General features: G+C 35.7%; 1 protein-coding gene across 7 annotated transcripts in view; it reads right to left on the bottom strand.

Moving 5' to 3' along the window:
• Positions 1-27822, bottom strand: part of Myo9a (myosin IXA) — a 207138-nt gene that overhangs the window by 110238 nt on the left and 69078 nt on the right. For 6 of the 7 annotated variants that reach the window (XM_013518986.1, XM_013518991.1, XM_013518987.1 and 3 more), the window contains 3 exons: positions 15412-15553; positions 11656-11851; positions 1746-1865 (listed from right to left, as the gene is read on the bottom strand). In XM_013518986.1, coding sequence (XP_013374440.1) covers positions 1746-1865; positions 11656-11851; positions 15412-15553 — 458 coding nt within the window. The remainder of the gene's footprint in view (positions 1-1745; positions 1866-11655; positions 11852-15411; positions 15554-27822) is intronic. The other variant, XM_013518989.1, reaches the window with a different exon arrangement.

Below are 27822 nucleotides of genomic sequence, written 5' to 3'. Positions count from 1 at the left end.
AGAAACAAACCCTGCTCTTTCCCTATTTCTCATGTTTTCCTAATATTTTTAAGTAGTTGATTATTTTAATTTTTTTTCCAGGTTTCATCATGTTGCCTGCAGAAGAGTTCCTTCACTTCACCAACAGACAATTTCTTCAAGCTGGCAGTCCCAACTTAAAATTATAATTTCATATATCATAAAATTTTAATTATTGTTAGCACTATAGTGAAAAATAGAATAACTAAGTAACACAATGTAAAGTTTCAATGTCCAAAAACGTAGAAACCTGCATGTGAAAACACATAAATGAATAATTTCCTTACACAGCCTATGATGAGGTTGGTGCTTTCCTACCCTGGGTGCACATATAGTAAGTTAGAATATGGTCAGGGCTGAAGTTGTCAAGCTGAGTCAGGACAAAACAAAACAAATAAACTACATGCAATTACTTAAGAGTTACAAAGAATTAATTTGAGCTCCCTGAAAAAGATCTGCAGACTGTTTTAAATATTGTGCCATGGACTAAAAGAACAACAAGAAGGATAGTAAGAATGAGGACTCATATACTTTTCAGAAACAGTAACAATGAGTAACCTTCAAGAATGTCCTTTTAAAATTAAATACTTACCTTTGTTCTTTTTAAGACTGGAAAATATTTTAAGTAGTTTTGCAAAATACATTATTTTCTTATATTAAGACAATATATACAAGAGAAACTGAAAAAATAACTCACAACATTTCCTTTTAGGAATTCTACTTGTATTCTTCCTTCACTGACACTGGATACTAAAAATCTGTGCAATTCTCACCAAAAAATCATGAAACTAGCAACTGGAATCTGGCAAAATTTACTAAAATTTTAAAATACATTATGTAAAGTAAATTCAGTCCACAATGCAGGGAATTACTAAATTAGGCTTTACAGATTGTGAAGATTCATTTATTCCCAAACTTTCTGTAGCCCAGTAACCGTAATCTCAATAGTCAAAAGAACCAATTTCATGCAGAATGAATACAACAAAGAGCAAGAGAGGAAATGGATACCAAGGGCATCTTTTACACTGAGTTTATAAAAACAAACAAAAACAAGAATATGCACCACTGTTTTGTTATTCTTACTTAACATGAAATACTGGCGTGGTGGCTTTGCCCTAAACCAAACACAGGAAAATCTGACTGGAGGACTGCAATCCACCTCAAGAGATTTGTCAATGACATACAAAAGCAGCATGGTGATGCTGAAATTCAATCATGAAGGCATATAAAAATAAGCCAGGTTTCAAAAGGGGTTTGAGGAAAATTTGGGAGCATGATGAATATGATGATTATAGTGATAACTTCTTGAGTCCCAACATATGTTAAAATTTACCAAGTTCTCTTTGTATGCAGTTTTACTTCAATTCTATCTCAATAAAGCTTTTAAAAGTGAGCAGGGAAAAAGTTCTGTTCTATTTTATCTGTCACTCACCTACTTGCAAGACAAAAATGGAAGCCAATTGAGTGTCAGTAACCAAGTTCAATAACTCAATGATCATATGCAAACAAGAGAGTGACACAAGTTAAAAAAAAAAAAACAAAAAAAACTGTATCAGTACTTTCAAGAGGAAGCACTACACCCTTTAAGAAATATCTTGAGACTGCTCACAGGATTATGGAAGTCACGTTGCCCATGCATTCTAGGTCCCACCCTGTGTACAATGCTCTTGATTTCCATTTCCAAATGGATGTGTGACAACAGAATTTATCAGGATTTGTAGCCTTACTGTACTTCTCTTCCTTGCACCTCTGCAGAATCTCTAAGCTCCTCTGGTGGACTGGGTGTTGGAGAAAGCTAAAACTATCCATACTTTTCAAAATTGCACAGGGCGCTGTATCATCATGTCCTTAAGAAGCAAAAGACAAAAAAAAAAAAAAAAAAAAAGGAGAAAAGACATTATATAAGCCCAAACCAATGAAGAATCAAACACAATGCTGCCAACTATCTTAAGATTTATAAACAGCATAGAGTATAAAGGTTAAATGTAAACAATTTTTCCAATTCATTTGAGAAAACTGCATACAAATAGTAGGGAAAAATAAAGTTCCTTTTCAGGTATTCAAAGTGTCCTTTTTACTACCCAAAGAATTATGAGTTAATACATATTAAAGTTTCTAAATTAAAATATTTAGGAAAACAATTTATATGATTTAGTTATTTTTTTAAATTCTTTTCATCAGATCTGACATAACATTAGCATATAGTTGGCAACATTGTTGGAACCCCAAAGAGAAATATACCCAGAACAGTTCACCAAAAATTAAATAATTCTTTCAAAAGTTCTGCAATTAACCACACTTGGAGGAATTCTAAGTGTGTCAATAATCAGTGTGAAGAAAAGCAGCATAGAGCAAAGAAACCCAGCAGCACTTTTTTTAAATAAATCTGAAAATAAAGCTGCAGAATCTGTACCTCACCACCACTTCTTAGGAAAATGAGACAGAAAATCATCTACATTGGGAAAGGAAGAACACACATTTAAGTAAAGACCAAATCCCCAGATTAGTGTTATTTACACGGTGAGTCACTCCAACAGTGTATGTGTGGGGGTGAGGGGGTCCCCAAACCATAAATGTTGGCAATAAATGAACTGAAAAGAGAAAACAGGGTTTCCAGGCTTTCAGGGAGTTATATATCATTTTACTCAGAGATCACCTGGAGAGTTAAGAGTACAATGTTTAAATTTAAATTGTTTTTCCTTGAAAAAGAAAGCAAAAATGGCATAATTTAATAACAGAGGCAACTTAAGCACCACAACAATGAATTAAAATTCAATTAGTACAGTTACTGTATTGGGAACAAGATACAGGGTAATAATCTATGAACAGTTTTCAAGGCAGAATCATTTTAACAGTTAAACAGTGGCAGGGTAATTCAAAGAGGTTTGTCAAGTATATACATTTTAATCTCACTGTAACACCCTAAACTGGGGACCTAAATTCAGACAACTGGCATCTGCAGTTAGCAAAGGATAGGGAAACTTATAATTAATAAATCAAATACTACACATAAATTTTAGGCTTTTTAAAAAAGATTTGAAATGAGTATATGATAATAAAAAGTTACTAAGTTAATAGAGCACTATCATTTACCCAAAGAAAATCAAGAGTTGCAAGCGTTCAGTATTTCAAAAAGACACAAGTATAACTAAGTTTACCAACATTTTATATTCAAAAGACTCCTCAGTAAAAACAGTCTATCCCCATTATTAGTAATTCCCACTTGATGGGCTGCTTGGAGAACATATGCTCAACTATCAGTCTAGCCTACAAGCCTACAAGAGTCAGTTGAGGGGGGGGCCAGTTGAGAAAAAAAAATACCTGACAAGCTCTATGTATCCCATCTAAATTGCAATTTTAAGAAGTTATTACTAAATTATCTGGCCCTTCAACAGCTACTTTGATAACCTGGTAGTCAGAAAGAATTCGAGAAGACTATGAATGTCAGGTATGGTGGTGCACTCCTATAATCCCACCACTCCATAGGCTGACGCAGGACTGCTGTTAGTTCGAGGCCAGCCTGGGCTACACAGCGAGTTTGAGACTAGCCTGGACTACATGGTGAGGCCCTGTCTCAAAGAATAAAAAGAAAAAGAAAATTATGAGTGAATAGTATTCTATGAATGAGTGCAGAAGATGAAATATACTGATTTACTATGCAGAACTTAAAGAAATCACTCAATATTAGTCAATCTTTCTTAAGTAACTTCTACGAAGTCATGGTGTGTAATACTTTATCTGTTTCTGGATTCAGTCCACTAATATTTTGTTAAGAATTTTTGTGTACATATAGGAGATATTTGTTTGTAGTATTCTTTTCTTATGATGCCTTAATCTGATATCCAAGTAATACTGCCCTCAGAAATTGCAATGGAGCACTGAGGAGGCTGAGGCAGGAGGATTGCTGAGAGTTCAAGGCCAGCCTGGGCTACATAGTGAGTTCACAAACTACCTAGTGAGACCCTGTGTCAAAAAACCAAACAAAAAGTCAAACAAAAACAAAAACAAAAACAAAAAAACCACCCAACAAACAAAAACCAAAAGAAAATGAATGGAAATTATTCTTTCATCTATTTTTTTGAAAGAACTTTGGCACAATTGATCTTAATTCTTCAAATATTTGATATAATTCATCAGTGAACTCACTAGACAATGGTTATTTTTGTAAGAGGTTTTTCCGATTATTAATTCAATCTTTTTCCTTGTTACAGGCTTATTCAAGTTTTCTGTTTCTTTTAGAGCAGTATTAGAATGCTGGGTGGGTATGCCTTTCCAGAAACTTGCATTTCAACTAGGTTTCAATTTTTTTACTTACTCCATATAACCAATCTATTTTTTTTTTAACTTTCATAAGTTTACCAGAAATGGCCCTTTCCTTTCACTAGTGAAATTAGTTAGTATGAATCTGTTTTATGTGGAGTCTGGCTCAAGGTTTGCTAACTTTGCTTATCTTTTCAGAGACTCAAGTTTTGGTTTTCTTTTCACTATGTTTTATCCCTTACATTTATTTCACATTTAATACATCCTTCCTTCTGCCTATTTTGGATTTTACTTACTCTTTTTCTACCCTCTAGAATCTTCTATTCCTGGTTTGAAATTTTTCTTCTTTAGTAATACAACCACTTAAGGGCTACCAACTTCCCTCTGAGCAGTCTTAGCAGCATCCTGTAAGTTTTGGTGTTGCTCTGTTTTTCTGTGCTCTCCCCAGAGTGTCCAGGAGGACCTGTGGCACAGCCCCACTAAAACTCTACTCACTCATTCAGGTGAGGATTCTGAGGTCCTCTGCCTAACAAACAATACCTGGTGGGCTACAGGCTGACTTGCAAGAATTAGGATGGGCCATGTTCATGTCTTGTTATCCCCATTTATCTCAAAGTTGTTTCTAACTTTCCTTTGATTCTTCTCTGACCCACTGTTTATACTCAGGTATGTTACTTACGTCCCACATATTAAGATATTTTTATTCCCCTTTTCCACATATTTTCTAGTATACTGTTTCAATTTATGTTATTTTTAGTTATTTACTTAATAGTTGCCAAGGAAACATCTTAATCGACAGCACTCTGATATGGATTGAAAACAAATTTAACAATATATGAATGTTTTCCCTCCATTCCCTCCCTCTGTACTTTACACTATTATTCTCACAGAAATTGTAACAACTTACAACTTTCTAACAATTTTGTGTTACAATTCTTTCTTTGTATTATAATTCTTTCTGCATCAAAGCAGTATTTCCATCAAGAAAAAAAGTAATTATTGCTTTATGCAACTATCTCTCAAATCAGATTGAAGGAGAAAGTATTTATTGTTTTTGTATTTGCCTATAATGGTGGTCTTCATTTCTTCAGGTGTACTGAAGTTATTGTTTAGTGTCTTTTTACTTCAACCATAAGAACTCCTGTGGAGCAGGTCTGCTACTCATAAAGTCCTTTAGTATTTATTTATCTGGGATTGTCATAATTTCACTATCATTTTTCCCCATTCTTTTTTTAAAAATTTCACTTTCGTGTTGAAGTATGGTTTGGCTGGAGACAAAATTCTTTATTGACAGTCTTTTTAATTTTCTTTCCACAAGCTGAATATGGCACCCCACCACCTTCCACATCGATGGTGTCTGACAAGAAACCATTTATTAATCTTACTGAGGATGATTCTGTGCACAGCATTCTCTTCGTGTCTAGACAGTTTAGTTGTGATGTATATAAATTATGATCTCTGAATCTATCTTCCTTGTAGTTTGTTGAGCTTCCTGCACATGTGAATTAATATTTTTCATTAAATTTGAGGAATTATAGCCATGACTTGTTTCTGGTCCTTTTGTTTCTTTTCGTTTGGACTGTCAGAAGTTGGTACACTTGATGGTTTCTAACAGAACTCTGATACTTTGTTCATTTTACTTCATTCTAATTTCTTCCTGGTCTTTACACAGAACAATCCCAACAGATCTGTCCTTAAGTTCAGGGATTCTTTCTTCTGCCTGTTTAACTCTACTGCTAAACTCCTCTGATAAATTTCCATTTCAGTTATTGGTACTTTTTTCAAAGCATATTGGAGGGAAAAGAGTTATAAAATGTAAAAACTTAAACACTGTCTTACATATTTAACCAGGTATTTACATGTACCATGTAGTTGCTATCTCTTTATTACTAACTTTACTGAGATGTTGTTCTCATATTTTCTTTTACTTCTTCAGACATGTTCTTTTAGGTCAGCTAGATAGTTTACAACTCTGTCTTGGCCTCCACTTCCTGCTTGAATAGAAGAAACTCAAAGTCAGCCAGAATTAAGAGCTCAGGAACATCTTGGTCTGTTTGGTCATGCACAGAGCCCTACACAAGTACACAGACAACTGCATTCCGGGAAGACAGTGGAATTTCTCAAAGGCATTACAGATCTCTCATTCCCAGCTTTCCTTAGAAGCTGTTTGGTTAGGCCACAGAGTTTGCCCCAATAGCAATCAACCACCCACAGCAGCTGCACTGTTCAATAAGTCATTCTAATTCTTTCCAACAGTGTACCTGGGTTATAGGCTGTTCACATTGGGTAAACTCCAAATTAATAAATCCAGCCTTTACAAATTGGTTCTTCAGGGAACTACTCAATAGGCTGAATGATAAAAATTCTCTATGGATGAGGCCTTGAAAGAGTGCCAAATCCTCTTATTTCCCTCCAGTGGTTGGCCCACTGATTCATACTATGATTCTAGGCTGCTGGTTTTCAGGGTTACTATGAAGTGGGGAAGGAAGGAAAGTGAAGAGTGCACATTAAAATGTCACAAAGTGCACCATCTTTATTGATATTCACCCTTTTTTCTCGTATAAAAACTTTCTAGGTTACTCTCAGCCTTTGATTTTCCATAGTTCTGATGAAATAATTCTAACAATTTTCATTACTGCTTCCTGTTGCTTTTATGGAAGACAATTTTTGGACAGCCTTAGCTCATTCATTTCACTGATGCTTAAGCCAAAACTCTTAGTTCTCATGCTATAGTGCTCAACACAGAAGTGACTTATAAATAATAGTCCAGATTTTTTTTAAAAGCCAGTGTACATTTAACTTCTCTTCAGTGCAGGTAAACCTGTGGACAAACGCTGCACAGAGATAATGCACCTACAGTAATAGCCAAGTTAGTTTTCCTATTTGGTCATTTTTCAAAACAGATGGTCACTAGAATTCTTCCCACACAGAAACAAAGGAAGTGTGTACATCAGAGTTACATAGTTCACTGAGTAAGATAATGAAGAGGAATGGTTTATATAAGATTCTTGGGCTGGGGATTTAGCTCAGCGGCAAAGCGCCTGCCTGGCAAGCGCAACGTCGTGAGTTCAGTTCCCGGTACCGGAGAACCCCCACTCCCAAAAAAAAAAAGATTCTTTAACCTTCTTACCTGCTGACACCACATGAATAGCTTTAGCATCCCTGTTCATCAAAAAAATTGGATAACATTTTGAGCCCTTTTATTACCCTCCCTTTCCCAATGCCACGGCTGAATTCCTTGTGTTTGCCTAGCGCTTTTAGACTCTTGAAAATTCCTTTTTGTACACTTTTTTATACTTTTTATACTTTTATGTAACTCCAATAAAATCAATTAAATATCACTGTGCTCAGGTTTTACAGGCTATAAAATACATGGTCAAAATTATGATCTCTCTATAGTTTTGGCATGATCATTAAATGATGGTATCTACCCTGGGCTCATACTTATTTAGGAAATCAGAGATAAGGTGGATGACTCAGAATTGGAACAACTGGTCTACATTATCTCACTGCTGACCAAACAAAGCATTACAACTTCTCATTCCATCTCCTAGCACAGTCAAATTGCAGCTCCACTAAAATTGCCTATTTATGAGACTATTAAAGAGAATTTTTTTTAAAAGTTGTTTTTCGGTTTCAAATACAGTAATCAAATCACCATAATATACATTCTACAACTATATATGCTAAATTTTTTCTCAAAAACAGTAATTAAAATAATTTTTATTCGAAGGCATTAAAATGGTATTAATTTGGAAGGCTGCACAAAAGACAAAATAACAAAAAAGTAGAGTTCAATTCAATTTTCTCAGTTGTATTCAGTCTGCTTGATTAAGAAAAAAAAAGTCAGGAAATTCCTTGAAAAAAAAACAGGAGGGAGGGATGTTTATTGTTGTTCCCTGTTTGGATGTTTCTTGATAATTAGTTAAGAGTCCACAATACATTGTTGAAAGGAAAATATACTACATCATTTTTCTTCATTAGAAATGTTATCTTTCCCAGATAGCTCACTTGAGATGTTAGTAAGAATTGCCTCCTCAGTATTCTATAGCCATGATGAGGAGGAGGCCAAGGAGAGAAAACAAAGAGACCGAGAAAAAGCAGCTGCTTTTGCTGCACCACTAAGAGAAACAGATCCCAGGTCTGATTCCCGGGGCTCCAAGAAGAACTCGACAACTGCATTCATCTGCTACCACTGTTAAAAGCCAGGCCACCTCAAGAGGAACTGCCCTAAGAGGCCCCATGGGCCATGCCCTGGATGCAAAGGAGACCACAGGAGATCGGTCTGTCCTCTGAGGTGGAGGCCCCAGAGCTCAGACCCATGCTACCAGTTAGTCCAACAGGAATGAGAGGGCTTGGGGCATGGTCTGCCTTCTCCCTCTGGCCAGACCATCATCTCCATCGAGGAGTCCTGGGTAATCATGACTATGGAGGAACAAGAAAACAGCCTGTTGCTAGACACAGGTGCAAGTCTCTCTGTCCTTCTTTTCAATCCTGGCCTTCCTTCCAGCCATCATACCTCGGTGAAAGGAGTCACTGGTGAGGAGGTAATATGCTATTTTTGACAACCCTTAGGCTGTAACTACTTATTAGATCCTTCTTGCATATCTCTGTCTTCCTGAGAAGCCACTTTGAAGATACCACCACGTATTACAGCAGCCATTGATATTTTCCTACTAATCTATCCATAACTGTGTTAAGTTTGTAATGTTCCTATCCTATTTCATAATGTATGTTTATTATTATGTGTTTCCTACAACAACCATTGAGAATAGTTAATGATTTTTCAATAGGTCACTCATGTATAGCTCTATTTATTTTCTTTAGAAGCCACTATGAAGATACCAAAGTATAGTACAACAACTCTTGATAATCTCCTACCTCTTGTCTCTAACTCACTATTATTTGTCTATTTGTTTTCCTGAGAAACTATTTTGTAGATAACAATATGTAAAACGATAACCATTGATAATTTCCTACCATTTTGTCTGTAATTTGCTAAGTCCCCCCTATTATGATGTTATCCTTCTTTTATTCTTTAAAATAAAAAAAAAAGTTATGAGAAAATTCACAGGAGATAAAAAACAAGTGAAGCAAATGAAAAGATGATCAATTAAAAAAAAAAAAAAAGAAATGTTATCTTTGACTTCTTATTTGCATTTTAGATCTGGTCTTGGTTACCTTTTGCCTACCACACTTTGATTCTGCTTAAATAATCTCTTACTCATATTTCATCTTAGTATCTATGTACTACTTATGAACACTGTAAAAGTTCTGGATCTACCACATAAATTCATTTTAACAGTGAATCTGTTTTCATTTTGCAGTGCTATAATGTTCTAATTATATGATTTCTTTTTATTCAAAGTCACAAAAGAAAGGGGTGAGATGAAGGGGGCAAAATGCTAGGGTGAATGGTGGCACTGACACTAATACATTTTAACATGTTCTGCTGGCTTCAACTACCCGTGGTACACATATGACTGTCCCATTAGGCAGCCTGCATTACCCAATAGGATTGCCCCAAGCCCCTCGATGAGACTGTTGCATGTACCACCAATTGTTCAGAGCTGGCCAGCAGCAGGACATACAAATTATGGCCCCACTGTGAATGTGATAACAGAAAAACCTTTTCTATGTCTGTTAATATGTTTTCCTTCTTGTATTTTTTAAAATAAAAAACAAAAAAAAAGAAAGGAAAAACTTTTTCTGAAATGAATCTTCAGGGGCTGGGGATTTAGCTCAGCAGCACAGTGCCTGCCTGGCAAGCGTGAAGTCATGAGTTTGATTCCTGGTACTGGAAAAAAACCCAAAATGAAATGAATCTTCACTTAGATTTCAATATGCAAATTTATCAGTGTTTTTCTTTTCCTTTACCAAAAATAAAATGTTTATACAAAGAATTCTGGGGCATTGGCAAGGCTCTACCTTTCTTCCTAAGTGGTAATTCCAAGGGTGTTTTTACATTGTGATACTTTACTGAGCTAGCCATGCTCGCTTTATGCATTTGCTGTATGCGTATCATATTCTAAATAAAAGAATTTCCAAAATGATGTTTATATGGAAGCTCTGCACAACTGAGAAAGAAAAACTAGATTATTAAATAGGAATAAATTTTATCAAGACAATACCACTGTGTATCACTTCCCAAATTTATAGTAATGACCACAAAACAACTAGCTTGCACAAACAGATTTCAAACGCCAAAGAAACACGAAGGCAATGTGAAATTGCAGAAAATGACATTTTGAATAGTAAATACAAGAAAAGTTTTTCTTCACAGTTAATAACATCTTAGAAGATACTATCAGTTCTGAATATATCTGAAGATATCCATTTTACTATAAATCTGTCGTGATAAAAAGGAAAGCAGCTTAAAGGCAAAAATCTCTCCATACAGTTCTGTTAAAAAGCATAACCTCTCAGGAACCACTTTGTAAAGGCAAACCAAGTCTCATATAGTCCTTTTATTTATTCAATAAACTACAGTTATCCCTATCTATCAAGACCACTTCACATATATTACAACCTGAAAAACACAAACTAAGTTTAATTTCAATCTCCCAAGTAATTTATTTATTCATTTCAAATAACTAAAAACTGATTTTAAACTTTTATTCAATGCTTTGTCTACAACTAGGGCTATAGCAAGCAATGGTTCAGTTTCCTAGATCACAAGTGCTTATGAAATTGCCCTCCCACACAATGGGAAATGGGATATGTCATGGTTTGAGGAGGAAGCGTGGAGGGAAAAAAAATCCTTTTCAAAATTTCAAAGGGAAAATTCAATAAACTAAGGGTAAGAGAAAAAGAAAACTAATATTTAACATGCTCTGCCTGAGTTATTAATTTATCTAAGATAATTAATAAATTAATTTAAAAAGCAATACTGATTTTTACAGAAAAGAAAAAATGCTCTAAGTCACAAAAATCAGTCAGAAGATATGACACTGAAGCAGGGTTCCCTTCACTTTATTATACTACCTCCACCCTACCCTTTCTTTCTCCTAATTTATACTGCTATGTTTCACTATAGTGAAAAGTATGCAAGAAAAAAAAAAGGACAAAAATTAAATTCTAAATCATTATATATTCATTATCACTGATTTTTGTTCAAAATCATACCAATGACTTACTGTCTAGGAACCAAGTGCTTTATGTTCATTATTCCTATCACTATTAATAAAAATATACCTACACATATCTAACATAGATATTTAATTATAAACTATACTTAGCGTATGAGTTCTGAAACATGATGTCAGAGTATGGGAAGAAAACAGAACAAAATAAAAATTACTGTGGCACTACTCGTTGTAGGTAAGACATTAAAAAGACAAGATAAAACATGGTAAAATACCAGTAACTACTGCTTACCAATTTTTCTCTGAATGTGTCTTTTCCCAGCTTCCCTGAAAGCAACCACAGCTCGGAAAAAGGCTCGGAGAACTGCCCACCGGAAAATAGCTACAGGATCAAGTCCAATCATCCCAGAGATAAATGCATTCTTGCTACTTCTCAGAAGAGCTACAATGTCTGGACGCATATGATCTGTATTTTTCTCCCGGAAATCCTGTGTCAGAAAAATACCAGAGTTACTTGGGAAAAACTGGTAATATCAAGGGGATAAAGGATGACATATTTGATTTGGGGTTGAATAAAGATGAAAGAAGTGAACCTTCTTCTAGGTAGCTAAATGCAATAGCTATCTTCTGTAAGGTACCAGTCAACCCTAAAACTACTGAATTCTACAATACATACAAGTTAGAATATTTCACAATTTTATCACAGCTTGTTAGATAATGATCAGGCTCAGCCTTTCCAAAGGAAAGTATTACAGAAAATGGTAAGAAGGCTGGAAAACCAAAAGGAGCCATTATGAGAAAACCAGGAAGAGCAGTGCAAGCAAAGGAACACATTATACTCCTTGTGGCAATAAGTTGACAAAGTCAAGAGACAAACTGTAAAGCCAGGGCCTGGAGAACATCATGATCAAATGTGAGAATGGTGGAAAATGAGCCAAATAAGTAGTACATTTATGTTCTGCAAGACTGAGTTAAGAGCATCCAAGTGTAAAGGGAAACAACTAGGTAATGACAGTAGCCAACTGGTATTTTATGAACACCTGATGTTGCACAAGAAGTGAAAAGTACACAGAAGGAACAGAAAAAGGGAGAACACATACTGTGCTAACCAGAGAAGAAGCCTCTGTTGGTGGTTTGGGGTAGGCAGGTGGTAATGGAAATGGAAAAGAATTATCATATTTGGGGTATATTTAGGAGGTAAAGGCAAAGGACTTCCTGATGAATTAAGGTATGATAAGAGATTGCAGAAATTAGATTAACATTGTTTTGTCCCTATCACACAATAAGTGCAAGTACAAGAGTCAAACACAGCTACCTATAATAATTATTTATGGAGTGATCAGAAATATAGTAAATGATGCTCCTGAGTGCCACCAAAAGAAACACAGGCTCACAATAATATTTTAGTATGTCCTCAGCTACCGTATTCACCAGATCAGGCAGCGAGCAACTTTGGGCTCTTTTCCAAAGTCAACATAACCATGAAAGGGAAGCATTTTGAATAGATTCAGGACATGAAGGGAGCCGTGACAGCTTAACTAATAAAGACATTCATGGAAAAGGCCTTGCAGAACAGCTTCAGAAAGTGGCACAGATAGCAGGGTAAGTGTATTTAAACAAGGGGCATATCTGAAGGGATTTAAAGTTGATGTGTCCTTGGGTGTAGTGGCACATACTGGTAATGCCAACCTTCAGGAGGCTGAGGCAAGAAGATCACCATGAGTTTGAGGCCAGCCAGGGCTACATTACTGTAATGATTTTTTTTATTTCAGCATACACCATATTTTTCTATTGCACCTTCTATTTAAATATTATCACCATGCAATTTTGGAGGGTTTGTTTGTTTTCAGACAGGGTCTCCACATTCTCCAGGATAGTTCTCAACTCATTATATGGCCCCAGGCTGGCTCAAACTCACAATCTTCCTGCCTCAGCCTGAGTGCTGACAATATCAGCATGTGCCACATACCTAGCTTAGCATATAGATTTAAAAATCTGTGGTTAAGATGACCTAACAACTGTAAATACCCATCTGCTAAAGCATGCAAGTTAGTGGAGCTAGAACACAAGAAAATAGATTATAATATTCTGTAGAAATATGAGGAGGGAAGGAAGCTAATAAGCCAAGAATAAAAGTTCAGAATGTTCTGTATAGTGAAATACTGACTATAATCTTAAAACTATATACAGCAAATGAAAAGACTAAAGATATAGTGAGTACATGTGATGGTTAATCTTGACTGTCAGTTTGATTGGTCTGAGAGACACCTAGGAGATTAATAAAGCACAATTCTGGGAGTGTCTGGGTTGATCATGCGGTGTGACTGTGAGACCTGCATCTGGTCCCTGGCCCCTTCCTCTCTGGCTCTCCCTTGCTCTCTGCTTCCTAAATGCCTTGAAGCCAGCTCACCATGGGCCAAAACTTCTGAAATCATGAGCCAAAATAAATCAACTCTCCCATAAATTATGTATACCAGGGATTTAGTCCTGTCAATGGAAAGGTAATAGAGTACATCATTCTAGCTTGGTACAGCTTCACAGAATACTTTCAATTCAGAATTCCATGAGCAGCATTCCTAGAGTGTCATGGAGCCCAATGCACAGAAGTCAGCAGGGACTCCATAACCTTTAGGGCTCTCCTTTCCTAATCCCTGTTTGTTCTGAAAACAAGGGGAAAAAGAAACTTCCCAGGAGTCTTAATCCTGGGCTCCTCCTTAAATATCCTTAGAGCAGAAACTAACTGTCTCTGTCTGTCTGTCTGCCTGTCTCTTTCTCTACTTCTCTCTCTCTCCCTCTATCTCTCCAATTTCAGTAAGAGTTTTCAACCCCAAACTAATACTACCACTATGTAATTATTACTTAAAACGTAAGAGCTGTCAGGCACAAATATGGTGTCAGGCATTAACTTATAAAACATATTGTATTTTATTCACACATTAATAAAGCAGATTCAAACATAATACTCTGATAATTAAGTAGGAAGGTAAAATTGTCTACTGAAAGACAAAAAGAGAAGTACCAGTGCAGAAAATGAAACACTAACCTGCACCACTCCGAAGACAATCCCACTGTATTAACAACTACACTTTACAACCTAAAATTCTAAAATTTTTCCATGACCAATGTGAAGTACTGGTAGTGACCAATGACTTTCATTTTCCAAGTGAGATGGACCTTCAGATTTCTCAATTTCTAGGTACTGTACCCTATAGAAATTTCTAGATATCTACAGACATGGGCCATCACACCCAGCTGATTTATATGCACATGTGTGTACATACAGAGTCAGGAGTATATCTATCTAGTTCACTAGAGATTGTTCCTGAGAATAAGCAGAGTCGGACATATGATCTGTGTTTAACAATTCTTAAATAAATGAATCAGTAAATGGATGAATAAGTTACCTTAACTAAGACATACATGTAAGACCCAAGAAAAAAACATACTGCTCCACTATTCTTCATATCATCACTGCATTCCTGGGAAATTAAGTATCTTAAATTGAAGGTACACATAAACTTCAAGTGGTGGAAGAGTAATAGTCTTGCCAATTACAAACAAGGAATGGATGACATGAAGATTCCCCTTCCTAGGAGTTAGGAGTTTCAATACTTTCATTAGGAGTGCAAGTTTACAAATGCTTAATGGTGCATGATGAAGTCCCTGTCAGAACTTATGGGGGGGGTTCAAAAAACTATGTAGAAAAACCAATGACTTTGAGGTATGTGTATGTATGTATGTATGTGTGTGTGTGTGTGTGTGTGTATGTATATATATAAAAAACCTATTCTTTCAGATTGAAAATTCATTAGAATGGACTAACATCAGACTTTAATCTGCAAAAGGAAGTAAACAAAAACATTACTTAAGAGAGTAATGTACTGAAAAGTAGATCTTAAATTTTAGTAGTAACTTTATAAAATGTTTTCAAATTGTACTGACCAAGAATCTCCAAAAACTACAAAGAAAACAGCATAAGTATACAAGGTATAGTGATACAGGAACACACCTCTGCCCTGACACCATATTCAATGAGAAATTTACTGACCTTTACCCCATATTTTACTTTTCCAGCATAATGTTTTATGATGAAAGCAGGCTCCATCACAGCTGGAAATTCGATGTAAGAATTTTCTTCATGCTGATGCTTAAACTTGTCTAGTAATGTTTGATTTGTAGCTTGTGGAAAGCTGAATTTAATGGAAAAAAGGAAAAAAATATAATGAACATGCAGTGGTATAGCTTATTTTAAAGTACATTATAAGTCAAGTGCCATTTCAAACATTTAGCAGTTTACAAAGAGTTTTCATGTATAGTATGTAATCTAATTCTTATAACAAGCCAAAAAGTGAGTATAACAAGGATGGTGTTCCAATTCTACAGACAATAAAAAGCTGTGATTTTATCCATGTTTATACTTTGCAATTATCCTAAAAGAGAAATTACAGTGGTACCTCGGTTCACAAGCTTAATTCTTTCCACGATTCTGGTCACAAACCGAATTGGACAAGAAATGAATCAAATTTCCCCATAAGGTCAACACTCAACCTAACCACTGAATTTGATTCAGATCTCATTCAATTTGATTTGCAACCATAAACATGGAAAGAATTAAGTTCATGAACCAAGGTACAACTGTAACTCAAGTGATTTGTTATGTAGCTTAAATTGTACTGTACTGCAATACTATAAAACCCAACAGAAAATAAAACATACGCCTGAACATGATCCCTCGACAGGGGGACACACATGCCTTTGGCAGGCAGAGTTATCAGCAAAACCAGCAACAGGGAAGTGTCCTCACAGCATGGGGAAGTGTCCTCACAGCAGCAAGGAGCAAGTAGTTGGGCTCTGGAAAACTCCATCACCTAAAGACCAATCTCAGCCCTACATCTAGAAGCCAAGATCAGCTCCAGAGCCAGCATAAATCCCATGGCAAACTTGGTTGGAGTACACAGCACATTTCTGGAATCTGACGTGAATACTATCACAAAACTGTGAACACCAGAGGAATTTTACTACTTTTATTCTCCCCTGTTCGTCTGACTTGTCTTGTTTGGTTTTGTGTTTTGTGGTTATTTTTGTTTTGAGGTATTTTTTGGTTTGTTTTTTGTTTTTCCTCTGTTCTCTTTTTCTGACCTCCCTTTTCTTCTTTTTTCTTCTTTTCTTCCCTTCTTCCTTTTTTCACTGTTTAGGTTTCTTACCTTTCTTGTCTTCATCTACTGATCCTCTTTCTCTCTTTCCTCAACTACCTCTTGAATTTATACTTTCAAGTGAGTAAACAATGTCTCTTCCCCATATAATACTCCTTTGCATCTTCTTTCATTCTTTCCCTCCTGTGTCCTCAAGTTTCCCAAACTCAGATGATCATCCTTTAACCTTCAGCCTTCCTTCTACTATATTTGATCTCATTCATCACTTTATCCTGTCTCCTACCCATCTTAACCCCCTCGTCCCCAGCAGCAAGGTGAAATCACTCTACTAAGAAGAAAAGCACTGTATACAAGTATATGGTATATGTTTGATTTTGCTATATAACTTTAGAGTTTGTCCCTGTGGTTGGAGGCATCAGGTAAATGGTTACCAGTCTGTCAGTAGTTAAGCTATACTTGGAATTACTGCTGCTGTTAACTGTACTATTCAGCCAGGATGTCATGTATGATATAATCATTTTTTCACCCTTGAATGGTAACACTCTGATTGTATCAGGTCATAATCATCACCACAATCCAGTACCAAAGGACTGGGTGCTAAGAAAAATACTAACTGTGTATTCTTTACAAATCGGGAAGGTGAGTTCTTGGGATAGCTATAAGGTAGCACCTACATTTAGAGGACATTCCTGAAGAATAGATATCTCCTAGGGAAGCCTCAATACTAGTGATAAAGCTATCTACCATAAGAAATTAGCAAGCTTCAACATGGAAAACAAATTTTTGTTTTAAAAAATAGAAAATGGCAACATACACAATCAAAATGCAACCCCACACCTCAAGCCCAACCAGGACAAGCCTGGAACACAATGAGAGAGATGAAATTGGACAACAAACACTGGAACTTCCTGAGATGATACCAATATAAGTGAGAAAACAAGTGTTACAGAGAAAACAGTCTATCAGGTATAAAAAGAAATGATGCGTAAAACCAAAGATACTAAGAGTACACAGAGATAAGAGAATAGATGAGCTTAGGAAAATGCTAAAAAACACAAATGCTGAACATAAAAAGAAATGGAATCCATGACACAGATCCAAACAGAAATCCAAGAGATTAAAACTTCCATTGAAAGTATATGAAACATATTAAACAGACAAGAGGATAGAATATCAGATCTTAAAGACAGAATTGCAGCTAGTGATCATGAAAAGAAAGATATCCTAAAAATCGCAAGACACCATGAAAAATCAGTTCAACAGCTACAAGAAAACAAGATTGATTGGGATCAATGAGAAAGCCATAGACAGTGCAAATGCCATAAAAAAAAAAAAAAACAACCTCTTCACAGAAATAATGGGAGAAAAATTCCCAATCAAGGATAACCAATTTGATATACAAATAAATGAAGCATACAGAACTCCAAACAGCCATGACCAAAATAAAACTAGACCAAGGCATGTAATAAAGAAGATGGCAGAAATTCAGCACAAGAACAAAATATTAAAAACAATGAGAGAAAAGAAACAAATCACCTATAAAGGAAAGCCCATGAGAATCACAGTAGACTTCTCAACAAAAACCCTCAAATTAAGTAAAGGCCGGAGTAAGGTATTTCAAGCTCTAAAAAAAAAACTTCCAACCCACACTGATGTACCCAGCAAAATTATCTTTCAAAATTGATGGAGAAATAAGATACTTACGCCTGAGGAAATTCATGACCATCAAACCAGCTCTTCGCTATGCTCTGAAGCATGTATTAGAAAGAGAAAATGAAGACTACAACCACAAGAACACCAATAAAAGTGACCAAGAAGGGCAAGCAATTAAACAGAGGGGAAAGACAGAGAACCAACGAGATGAAAATAACATGGAAAAAATAAGCCAATATGTATCAACTGTAACCATTAATGTAAATAGATTCAACTCACCAATCAAGAAAAACAGATTGGAAGAATGGATTAAGAAGCAAAATCCACCAATATGCTGCATTCAAGAAAGACATTTAACCCAAAAAGAAACTCACTGACTGAAAGTCAAAGGATGGAAAACAGTATTACAGGCAACAGGACCCCAGAAAAAAGCAGAGGTAGCTATTCTATTCATAGATGTCAACTTCAAACCAGAAATGAACAAAGGAGATAAAAAGGGACATTACATATTTGTTAAGGCAGGACTCAAACAACAAGAAATAACTATCAAAATATATATGTACCAAACTCTGGGGCACCCAACTACATAAAACAAATATTAATTGACATGAAAAATCAAATAAGCATTAACACAATTGTAATGGAGGAACCTTAATACACCACTCACAATTACATAGATTAACCAGACAAAAAAAAATCAAGAAATACCAGAATTAAAACAAACCTGTGAAAAATTGGACTTAGTAGATGTCTACAGAGTGTTCCACCCTACAACATCAGAATATACATTCTTCTCAGCTGCACATGGAACATTCTCCGAAACAAACCATATATGAGCCCAGAGAACAAGGTTAGGTAAATGCAAAGGAAATGAAAGCACCCCATGTGTATCATCTGACCACAGTTCAATGCAATTGGAAATCAACAGCAAAAGGAACCACAAAAACTCCATAAACACACAGAAATTAAACACCCTCCTGAACAAAGACTGGGTCACAGAAGAAATTAAACAGTATCTACAATTAAATGAAAATGCTCATACAACATACTGGAACCTATGAGATGCAATGAAAGCAGTCATACAAGGGAAATTTATAGTGGTGACCTCTGACATCAGGAAAACAAAATGAGCTCAAACAAGCAACTTAATGTTGAACCTCAAATGCCTAGAAAAGGAAGAGCAAATCAAAACCAAAGCTCATACAAGGGAGGACATAATAAAGACCAGAGCAAAAATTAATGTAATTGAGACTAAGAAAATAATACAAAGAATCAATGAATGAAAGAGTTGGTTCTTTGAAAGGTTAAATAAGATTGGTAAGCCTATAGCAAACCTTATCAACAGGAGGAGAAAAAAGACAAATTTAAGCAATTAGGAATGAAACAGGTGAAATCACAATGGACCCTGTGGCAATCCAGAAGATCATAAATACCTACTACTTCAAAAACCTGTACTCTAATAAAATGGAAAACACAGAAGAAATGGACAGACTCCTGGTCACATATGAATTGCCAAAACTAGATCAAGAAGATATAAATACTCTAAATAATCTGATATCAGTCAATGAAATTGAAAATGTAATTGAAAACCTACCAACAAAGTCCAGATCTTGATGGGTTACTAATGAGTTCTGCAAGAAATTTAGAGAGGATAATACTAAAACTAATACTACCACTAATACTGAAACTCTTTAATGAAATTGAAATGGAAGCAATACTGCCAAAATCATTCCTGGAACTGAGTATTATTCTGATACCTAAACCAGAAAAGGACCCAACCAAAAAAAGAAAACTGCATGCCAACCTCCCTAATGAACATAGATGCTAAAATACCAGCACTGGCAAACAGAATGAAAGAAATCATCAAGAAGACTATACATCATGACAAAGTAGGATTCATCCCAGGGATGCAGGGTTGGTTCAACATATGTAATTCAATAAATGTAATACACCATATTAACAAAGCCAAGGACAAAAACAGCATCATTGCAATACAAAAAGCTTTTGACAATGTCCAGCACCCATTCATGATAAAAAGACCAACAGAAAATTGGAATAGATGGTCTTTATCTCAATCTGATAAAAGCCATCTATGACAAACTGACAGCCAGCATCATACTAAATGGAGAAAAATTGAAAATGAACAAAATCAGGAACAAGACAAGGATATCCATTATCCCCACTCTGATTCAATACAGTTCTGGAAACCTTAGCCAGAGAAATTAGACAAGAGCAAGAAATAAAAGGAATAATGATAGGAAAGGAAGAGGTTAAATTATCACTTTTTTCAGATGACATGGTATACCACATAGAAGACCCCCAAAACTCCACTGAAAGACAGCTAGATTTAAAGCAAAATCAGTAGTGTAGCTGGGTACAAAGTCAGCACTCAAAAATCAATACTATTCCTGTATATGAATCAAAAATTCACTGAGAATGACATTAGGGAAACCACACTTCTCACAATAGCAGCCAGAACAATGAAATACCTAGGAATCAATCTAACGAAGGATGTAAAAACCCTCTATATTGAAAACTACAGTACTCTGAAAAAGGCAATAGAAGATGATATCAGAATATGGAAAGATATCCCTTACTCTTGGTAAGGAGAACCAACAGTGAAAATGGTCATACTCTCAAAATGTTATACAGACTTAATGCAATCCCAATCAAAATACCATTAACTCACCTCACAGAATTAGGGAAAACATTCCTAAATTCATTTAGAAATAAAAGAGACCTAGAATAAAAAAAGCAATTTTGGGCAAAAAAGGAAAGTCAGGAGACATCACAATCCCAACCAGAAATTATACTACAAAGCCACTGTGATAAAATCAGCATTGTACTGGCCAAAAAAAAAAAAAAAAACCAGGCTTGAGGATCAGTGGAAGAGAACAGAAGATGCAGAAACAACTTCAGACATACTTGGCCACCTTATCTTTGACAAAGTTGTCAAACACATTCACTGAAATAAAGATAGCCTCTTTAATAAATGGTGCTGGAAAAACTGGCTTTCTACATGCCAAAGACTAAAACTAGACCTATATCTATCACCATGCACTAAACTAAACTTGAAGTGCACTAAAGATCTAAATATTAAAACAGAAACATTAAATCTACTGGAAGAGAAAATAGGCAGAAATCTTGAAGACATAGGCAGGTACTTCATAAACAAAATCCAGACCACACAGGAAACACTACAAAGAATAAACAAATGGGACCTTACTCAAAAGCTTTTGCACAGCAAAAGAAATCACCAACAGAGTGAAAAGACAACCCACAGAATGGGAAAAAATTACAGCCAGTTGTCCCTCAGACAAAGGACTTTCTAGAATATACAAAGAACTGAAAAGAATCAGATGATCCAAATTCAAAGACCCAATCAAAAAATGGGGATCTGAAATGAATAGACACTTCTCAGATGAATAAATACAAATAGCAAATAAATATATGAAAAAATGTTCAACATCATTGGCTATTAGAAAAATGCAAATTAAAACAACACTGAGATTTCCATCTCACACCAGAAAGAATGGCTACCATCAAGAAATCAACCAATAACAAATGCTAGAGAGGCCCACTCTTGGTGGGAGTGTAGACTGGTACAATCACTGTGGAAATCAGTGTGGAGATTCCTCAAAAAACTAGGATTAGAGGTCCCATTCGACCCAGATATTCCCCTTCTGGATATTTTCCCCAAAGAATTAGAAACATCATACCATAGTGATATATGTGCACCCATGTTTATAGCAGCACAATTTGTAATACTAAATCTTCAAAACAACTCAGATGTCCATCAGCTGAGGAATGGATAAAAAAGACGTGGTCTCTTTATATAAGGGAGTACTACTCAGCCATAAAGAAGTAAATGGATGGTAAATGGGTATAACTGGAAACCATACTCATAAGTGAAATAAATCAGACTCACACGTGTAGACATCATATTGTCTCCCTAGTGTGAGATCCTGAAAGAGTAAATAAGATCCTAAATGTATGACAGATATTGTGAATTGGGAAGAAACTGATCAAAAGGGAAGAGAAACTGCAATGGGGGAAAGAAGAAAATGAAAAGAAAAAAAAATATATATAAGGTAGTTAAGATAGTTATACTACTAATTTCTCTTAGTTCGTTGAAAAGATTTGTGCTTATATTATTTGATCAATTTTCCATGCCTATCTCTTGTAATCTGAGCAACTACTTTGAAGATAACAATATGCAATGCATAGTCACTCTCCTATTATCTTGTTTTGAATTTTTTTTTTTTTTTTTTTTTGGCACCAGGAATTGAGCTCAGGACCTTGTGCTTGCCAGGTAGGCACTTATGCTGCTGAGCTATAACCCTGGTCTTCGTTTTGAAATTTTGTATCATTGTTTTTATTGTTTTCTCTCTTTAAAATAAAAAAAAAAAAAACTGTACTTTTTTTGGGGGGGGCGTCAAGAACTTTCAAAAAAGGTAATAAGGTAAATCCTTAAAATTCAGAAAGTCCGCTCTTTGCTTTCTAACTTCTTCACACATAAATAATTTTCTTATCTATACCAAGTAGTGCATATTTCTATACTGTATCTATTCCTATTGCTTTGTTAATGTTTAACATTCATTCTTTGCTTTCCTATTATGCATAAATACCTAGCAACTTTCTTAACTATACTTGCGTATATATTTCTATATCATATCTATTATTATTTTAAATACACATCAATGGGCTTATACTCATTGGTCATATGAATCAAGCATTTCATATCCAAAAATCACACAGTGTCTATTAAGAATTTTATAATAGGAAATACAGGAATATAAACATTCAGGAGAGGAAAAAACAGTGAGCCGGGCTAACAAAAAAGTTCACAGAGGACATAGGAGGCAATATGAACTAGATGTTAAAAGTTGAGTAAGGGTTTAAATTACAGGAAATGTCACTGAGAGAAAGAGGAGAAAGTATCTTTCAGAAAAGTTTAACAGCTGAAATAATGTGATATGAGGTTGTGAAGAAGCTGAATACCAAACCTAGCATGTAAAAACAATTTGAAGCTTAAAGAAAATAATGCTTAATTACAGGCCATGTATTGGAGCCAGGAAAAAGCACGACCTCTGGTGTCAGGTCCTAACTGATATTAGTTCTATCAGTGGCCTTAGGCCAGCTAGGTAATCTTTCAGAACTGGTCTCCTAATCTATACAAGAAGTACAATACCAGGTGTAACAGTGCAAACAGAATAAAAAAATACAAGTAAAACTACTGCCCACTACCTGGCATTCTATAGGGCAGTGGAGGTGACACACATTCTATGGCATGTGTGTTGTTTTTCTTTTTTTCTTTTTTATTTCATTAATACATGTTCACAGTTCATACAGTTTATAATCATCTTGGGGAATGGTTATAGATATATAGATATATACACAGATATAGATAAACACAGATATATATATATATATCACAGCTTGTACTTTTTCTCTTAAATCCCTTATTTGTTTTTAAGACAAAATATGTTAAGATGTTAAGCTCTTTTAAGACAAGAGCTGTTTTTTCCTAAACTAAAACAAGTATTTGGATTTAACTGCAGTATTGGCACTTTACAAAAGTGGGGTTTGGGTTGCAGTTTGGACACTTGGTCTCTAAAAGGTTTGCCATCACTGCTATGGGAACTACATAAATGTTATCAGCATTTTTGTTTCCAACACTGTCATTTTCCTACTCACCTTCACATGCCTTAACATTCAAATACTATCCCTTCCTAAAAACATCTCCACAAAAACCTCACTCCAAAACTAAAATCACGTAGAAGACTACACCAACAGCATATTGCTGATATTCTTACCAATTCTACTTGTATCTTGTTGCAAGGCACCAACGCATATTATCAAAATGAAATTCCATTCAACAATGCTTTAATCATGTCCTTCTCCTACTCAGAAAATTTATACATCACCAAGGGGAAGAGACTGAATGATGTGGAACTCTTAAGCCCAGGGGTTATGGTTTATGTCTATGTGTCCCCTCCAAAGCCTCATGGGACCATGGGGCAGGCTTTTAGAGTTTGATTATTATGGGTATGAGAGCTATACCCGCCCTGGGGTAGATAGTTTGCATATGTAAGGGAGAGGAAAAGGGTGCTTGAGGACATTCCTCCGCCATTCCGCCCTGGTGTGTGCTTGCGGCTTAGCTGTGTTCTGCCACCCTGAGCTAGCTCTCTGCCATGTGCCACTCTGCCTTATAATCTGCCAAGTACGGACTGAAACTTCCACAAACTGTAAGCTAAATAAACCTTTCCTTCCTTAATCTTGGGCGTCAGGTATTTTGTCCCAGCAACAAGAAAAAAGTAACCAAGACACCAGGTAAATCTAATCTCTGCAAATTTACATCTCATTATTCCACAGCCAAATGCTTCCCTCTTCTGGCAGAACATTCACCTCATTATCTCTAGGTAAGGGTTTTTATCCTCTAATTCTCAAAAAAATTGAAAACTTGTATCTCTCTCTTAGTATTCAATGGAAAACAGAAATTTTTAAAGGAAATAAAGGATTGACATGAGAATAGTCAAGAAGGAAAGAAAGCCACTGCCCCTAGACGGCACCAGCAGTGTGGGTGGGTAGAGTGTTACCTTGTGCCCAGAGCCTCTTCCATTGTCCCTGGGACAGTGGTACTGTACCAGTGGGAAAACTGTAAACCCAAGGCCTAAGACTTCTTCATTGTCCCCTGGATGGCACTGGCATTGCCAGCAGAGTGTTAAGTCCATGCCCTGGTCCTCCTTCACTGTACCCAGGATGGTGGTACCAGTGAGACGATTTAATGCAATCCCAATCAAAATGCCATTAACATACCTCATAGACCTCGAAAAAACATTCCTGCAATTCATTTGGAACCAAAAAGACCTAGAATAACAAAAGCAATTCTGGGCAACAAAAGCAAATCAGGGGGCATCACAATCTCAGGCTCGAAATTATATTACAAAACTACCATGACAAAATCAGCCTGGTATCAGCAAAAAAAAAAAAAAAAAAAACAGGCATGAGGATCAGTGGAACAGCAGTTGCAGACACATCCCCAAACATACTCAGCCATCTTATCTTTGACAAAGGAGCTAAACATGTTCACTAGAAGAAAAGAGTCTCTTTAATAAATGATGCTGGAGGGGACTGGGGATTTAGCTCAGCAGCACAGCGCCTGCCTAGCAAGCGCAAGATCATATGTTCGATTCCTGGTACTGGGGAAAAAAAAAAAAAAGAAAACACCAAACAAAAAAGTGATGCTGGAAAAACTGGCTTTCCACATGCAGAAGACTAAAACTAAACCCATGTCTATTACCATGCACTAAACTAAAATCAAAACGGATTAAAGATCTAAATATTAAAATAGAAACATTAAATTTACTGGAAGAAAAAAATAGAAATCTCAAAGACATAGGTATAGGCAAAGACTTCATGAATAAAACCCATACCGCAAGGGAAATAGTACAATGAATCAACAAATGGGATCTCATCTTACTCAAAAGCTTTTGTACAAAAGAAATCACCAACACAGTGAAAAGACAGCCCATTGAGTGGAAAAAAATTATAGCCAATTGTCCCACAAAGGACTTCTATCTAGAACATATAAAGAATTTTTTAAAAATCAGATACCCCAAATTCAAAGACTAAATCCATAAATGGGCATCTGAGATGAATATACACTTCTCAGATGAAGGAATACAAATAGCAATATATGAAAAAATGTTCAACATAATTGATCATTTGAGAGATACAAATTAAAACAACACAGAGATTCCATCTCATCCTAGAAAGAATGGCTATCATCAAGAAATCAACCAATAACAAAAGTTGGAGGAGCTGAGGGGAAAAAGGAACCTTTCTCTACTGTTGGTGGGAATGTAGACTGATACAACCACTGTGGAAATCAGTGTGGAGATTTCTCAAAACTCTAGGATTAGAGGTCCCATTCAACCCAGATATTCTCCTTCTGGGTATCTTCTCAAAAGAATGAGAAACATCATAGCACAGTGATATATATGCACCCACGTTTACAGCAGCATTATTTGTAATACCTAAATCTTGGAAACAACCCAGATACTCATCAATCAAGCAATTATTAAAAATTGAGTTTTTGCTCTAATGAAACTGAGCAAAGCAATACTTCCAAAATCCTTCCTGGAAGCAAGTATTACCCTGATACAAAAACCAGAGAAGGACTCAACCAAAAACAAAAACAAAAACAAAAAAAAAACTACAGGCCAATCTCTCTAATGAACATAGATGCAAAAATCTTCAACAAGATACTGGCAAATAGAATGCAAGAAATCATCAAGAAGATTCTGATATCCTCTTCAATCTCCTTTTTCAGTGTACTGTAATTTCCAATGTATAAATCTCTCACTTAGTTGGATTGATTCCTAGGTATTTCATTTTTTGATGCTATTGTGAGGGCTATGGTTTCCCTAATTTCTCTCTCAGTGACTTTTTTGCTTGTGTGTTTGTGAAGATTATACACCGTATCCAAGTAAGGTTCATCCCAAGAATGCAGGGATGGCTCAACATATGCAAATCAATAAATGTAATACACTATATCAGCAGAGCCAAAGACAAAAATCACATGATCATCTCAATAGATGAGGAAAATCATTTGACAAAGTCCAGCACCCATTCATGATGAAAACCCTGCAGAAAATTGGAATAGATGGTCTTTACCTTAATCTGATAAAAGCCAGCTATGACAAACCAACAGCCAACATCATACTAAATGATCAAAAACTGAAAGCTTTCTGTCTAAAATCAGAAACAAGGCAAGCATGTCCACTGTCACCACTCTTATTTAATATAATTCTAGAAACATTATCCAGAGCAATTGGGCAAGAGAAAAGATAGAAGGAATAACAATAGGAAAGGAAGAAGTTAAATTATCGTTTTTTGTGAATGACATGATTCTTTACATAGACGACTACAAAAACTCCACCAAAAGACTTGTAGATTTAATAATCAAATTCAATTGATTTGTATCCAGTGTAACTGGATACAAAATCAACACTCAGAAATCAATAGCAGTCTTGTACGCAAATAAACTCACGGAGAAAAAAATTAGGGAAACCACACCCTTCACGATACCATCAAGGAATGAAATACTTAGGAATCAATCTAACAAAAGCAGTAAAAGATCTATGTAATGAAAATTAAGTACTCTGAAAGAGGAGATTGAAGAGAAAATTGTATGTCTTGAATAGGAAGAATAAACAGTGAAAATGGCCATACTCCCAAAATTGTTATGCAGATTTAATGCACTCCCAATCCAGTATCATTAGCATACCTCACAGAGGTAGAGAAAACATTCCTAAAATTCATTTGGAACCAGAAGAGACAGAGTAGCAAAAGCAATTCTGGGCAACAAAGGCAAGGCAAGAGCATTACAAATCCTCACCTGAAACTACACTACAAAGCTACTGTGTTAAAAAGAGCATGGTACTGGCAAAAAAAAAGACAGACATTAGGATCCATGGAATGGCAGAAGATGCAGAAACAACTCCAAATACACTCAGACACCCTATCTTTGACAAAGAAGTCAAATATGTTCACTGGAAGAAAGATAGCTTCTTTAATAAATGGTGCTGGAAAAACTGGATTTCCACATGGCAAAAACTAAAATTAGACTCATGCCTATTACCATGCAC

This window comes from Chinchilla lanigera, unplaced genomic scaffold, assembly GCF_000276665.1.
Source record: "Chinchilla lanigera isolate Chin_1 unplaced genomic scaffold, ChiLan1.0 scaffold00049, whole genome shotgun sequence".
Classification (NCBI taxonomy): domain Eukaryota; kingdom Metazoa; phylum Chordata; class Mammalia; order Rodentia; family Chinchillidae; genus Chinchilla; species Chinchilla lanigera.
This window is presented reverse-complemented; position numbering and strand designations above follow the sequence as displayed.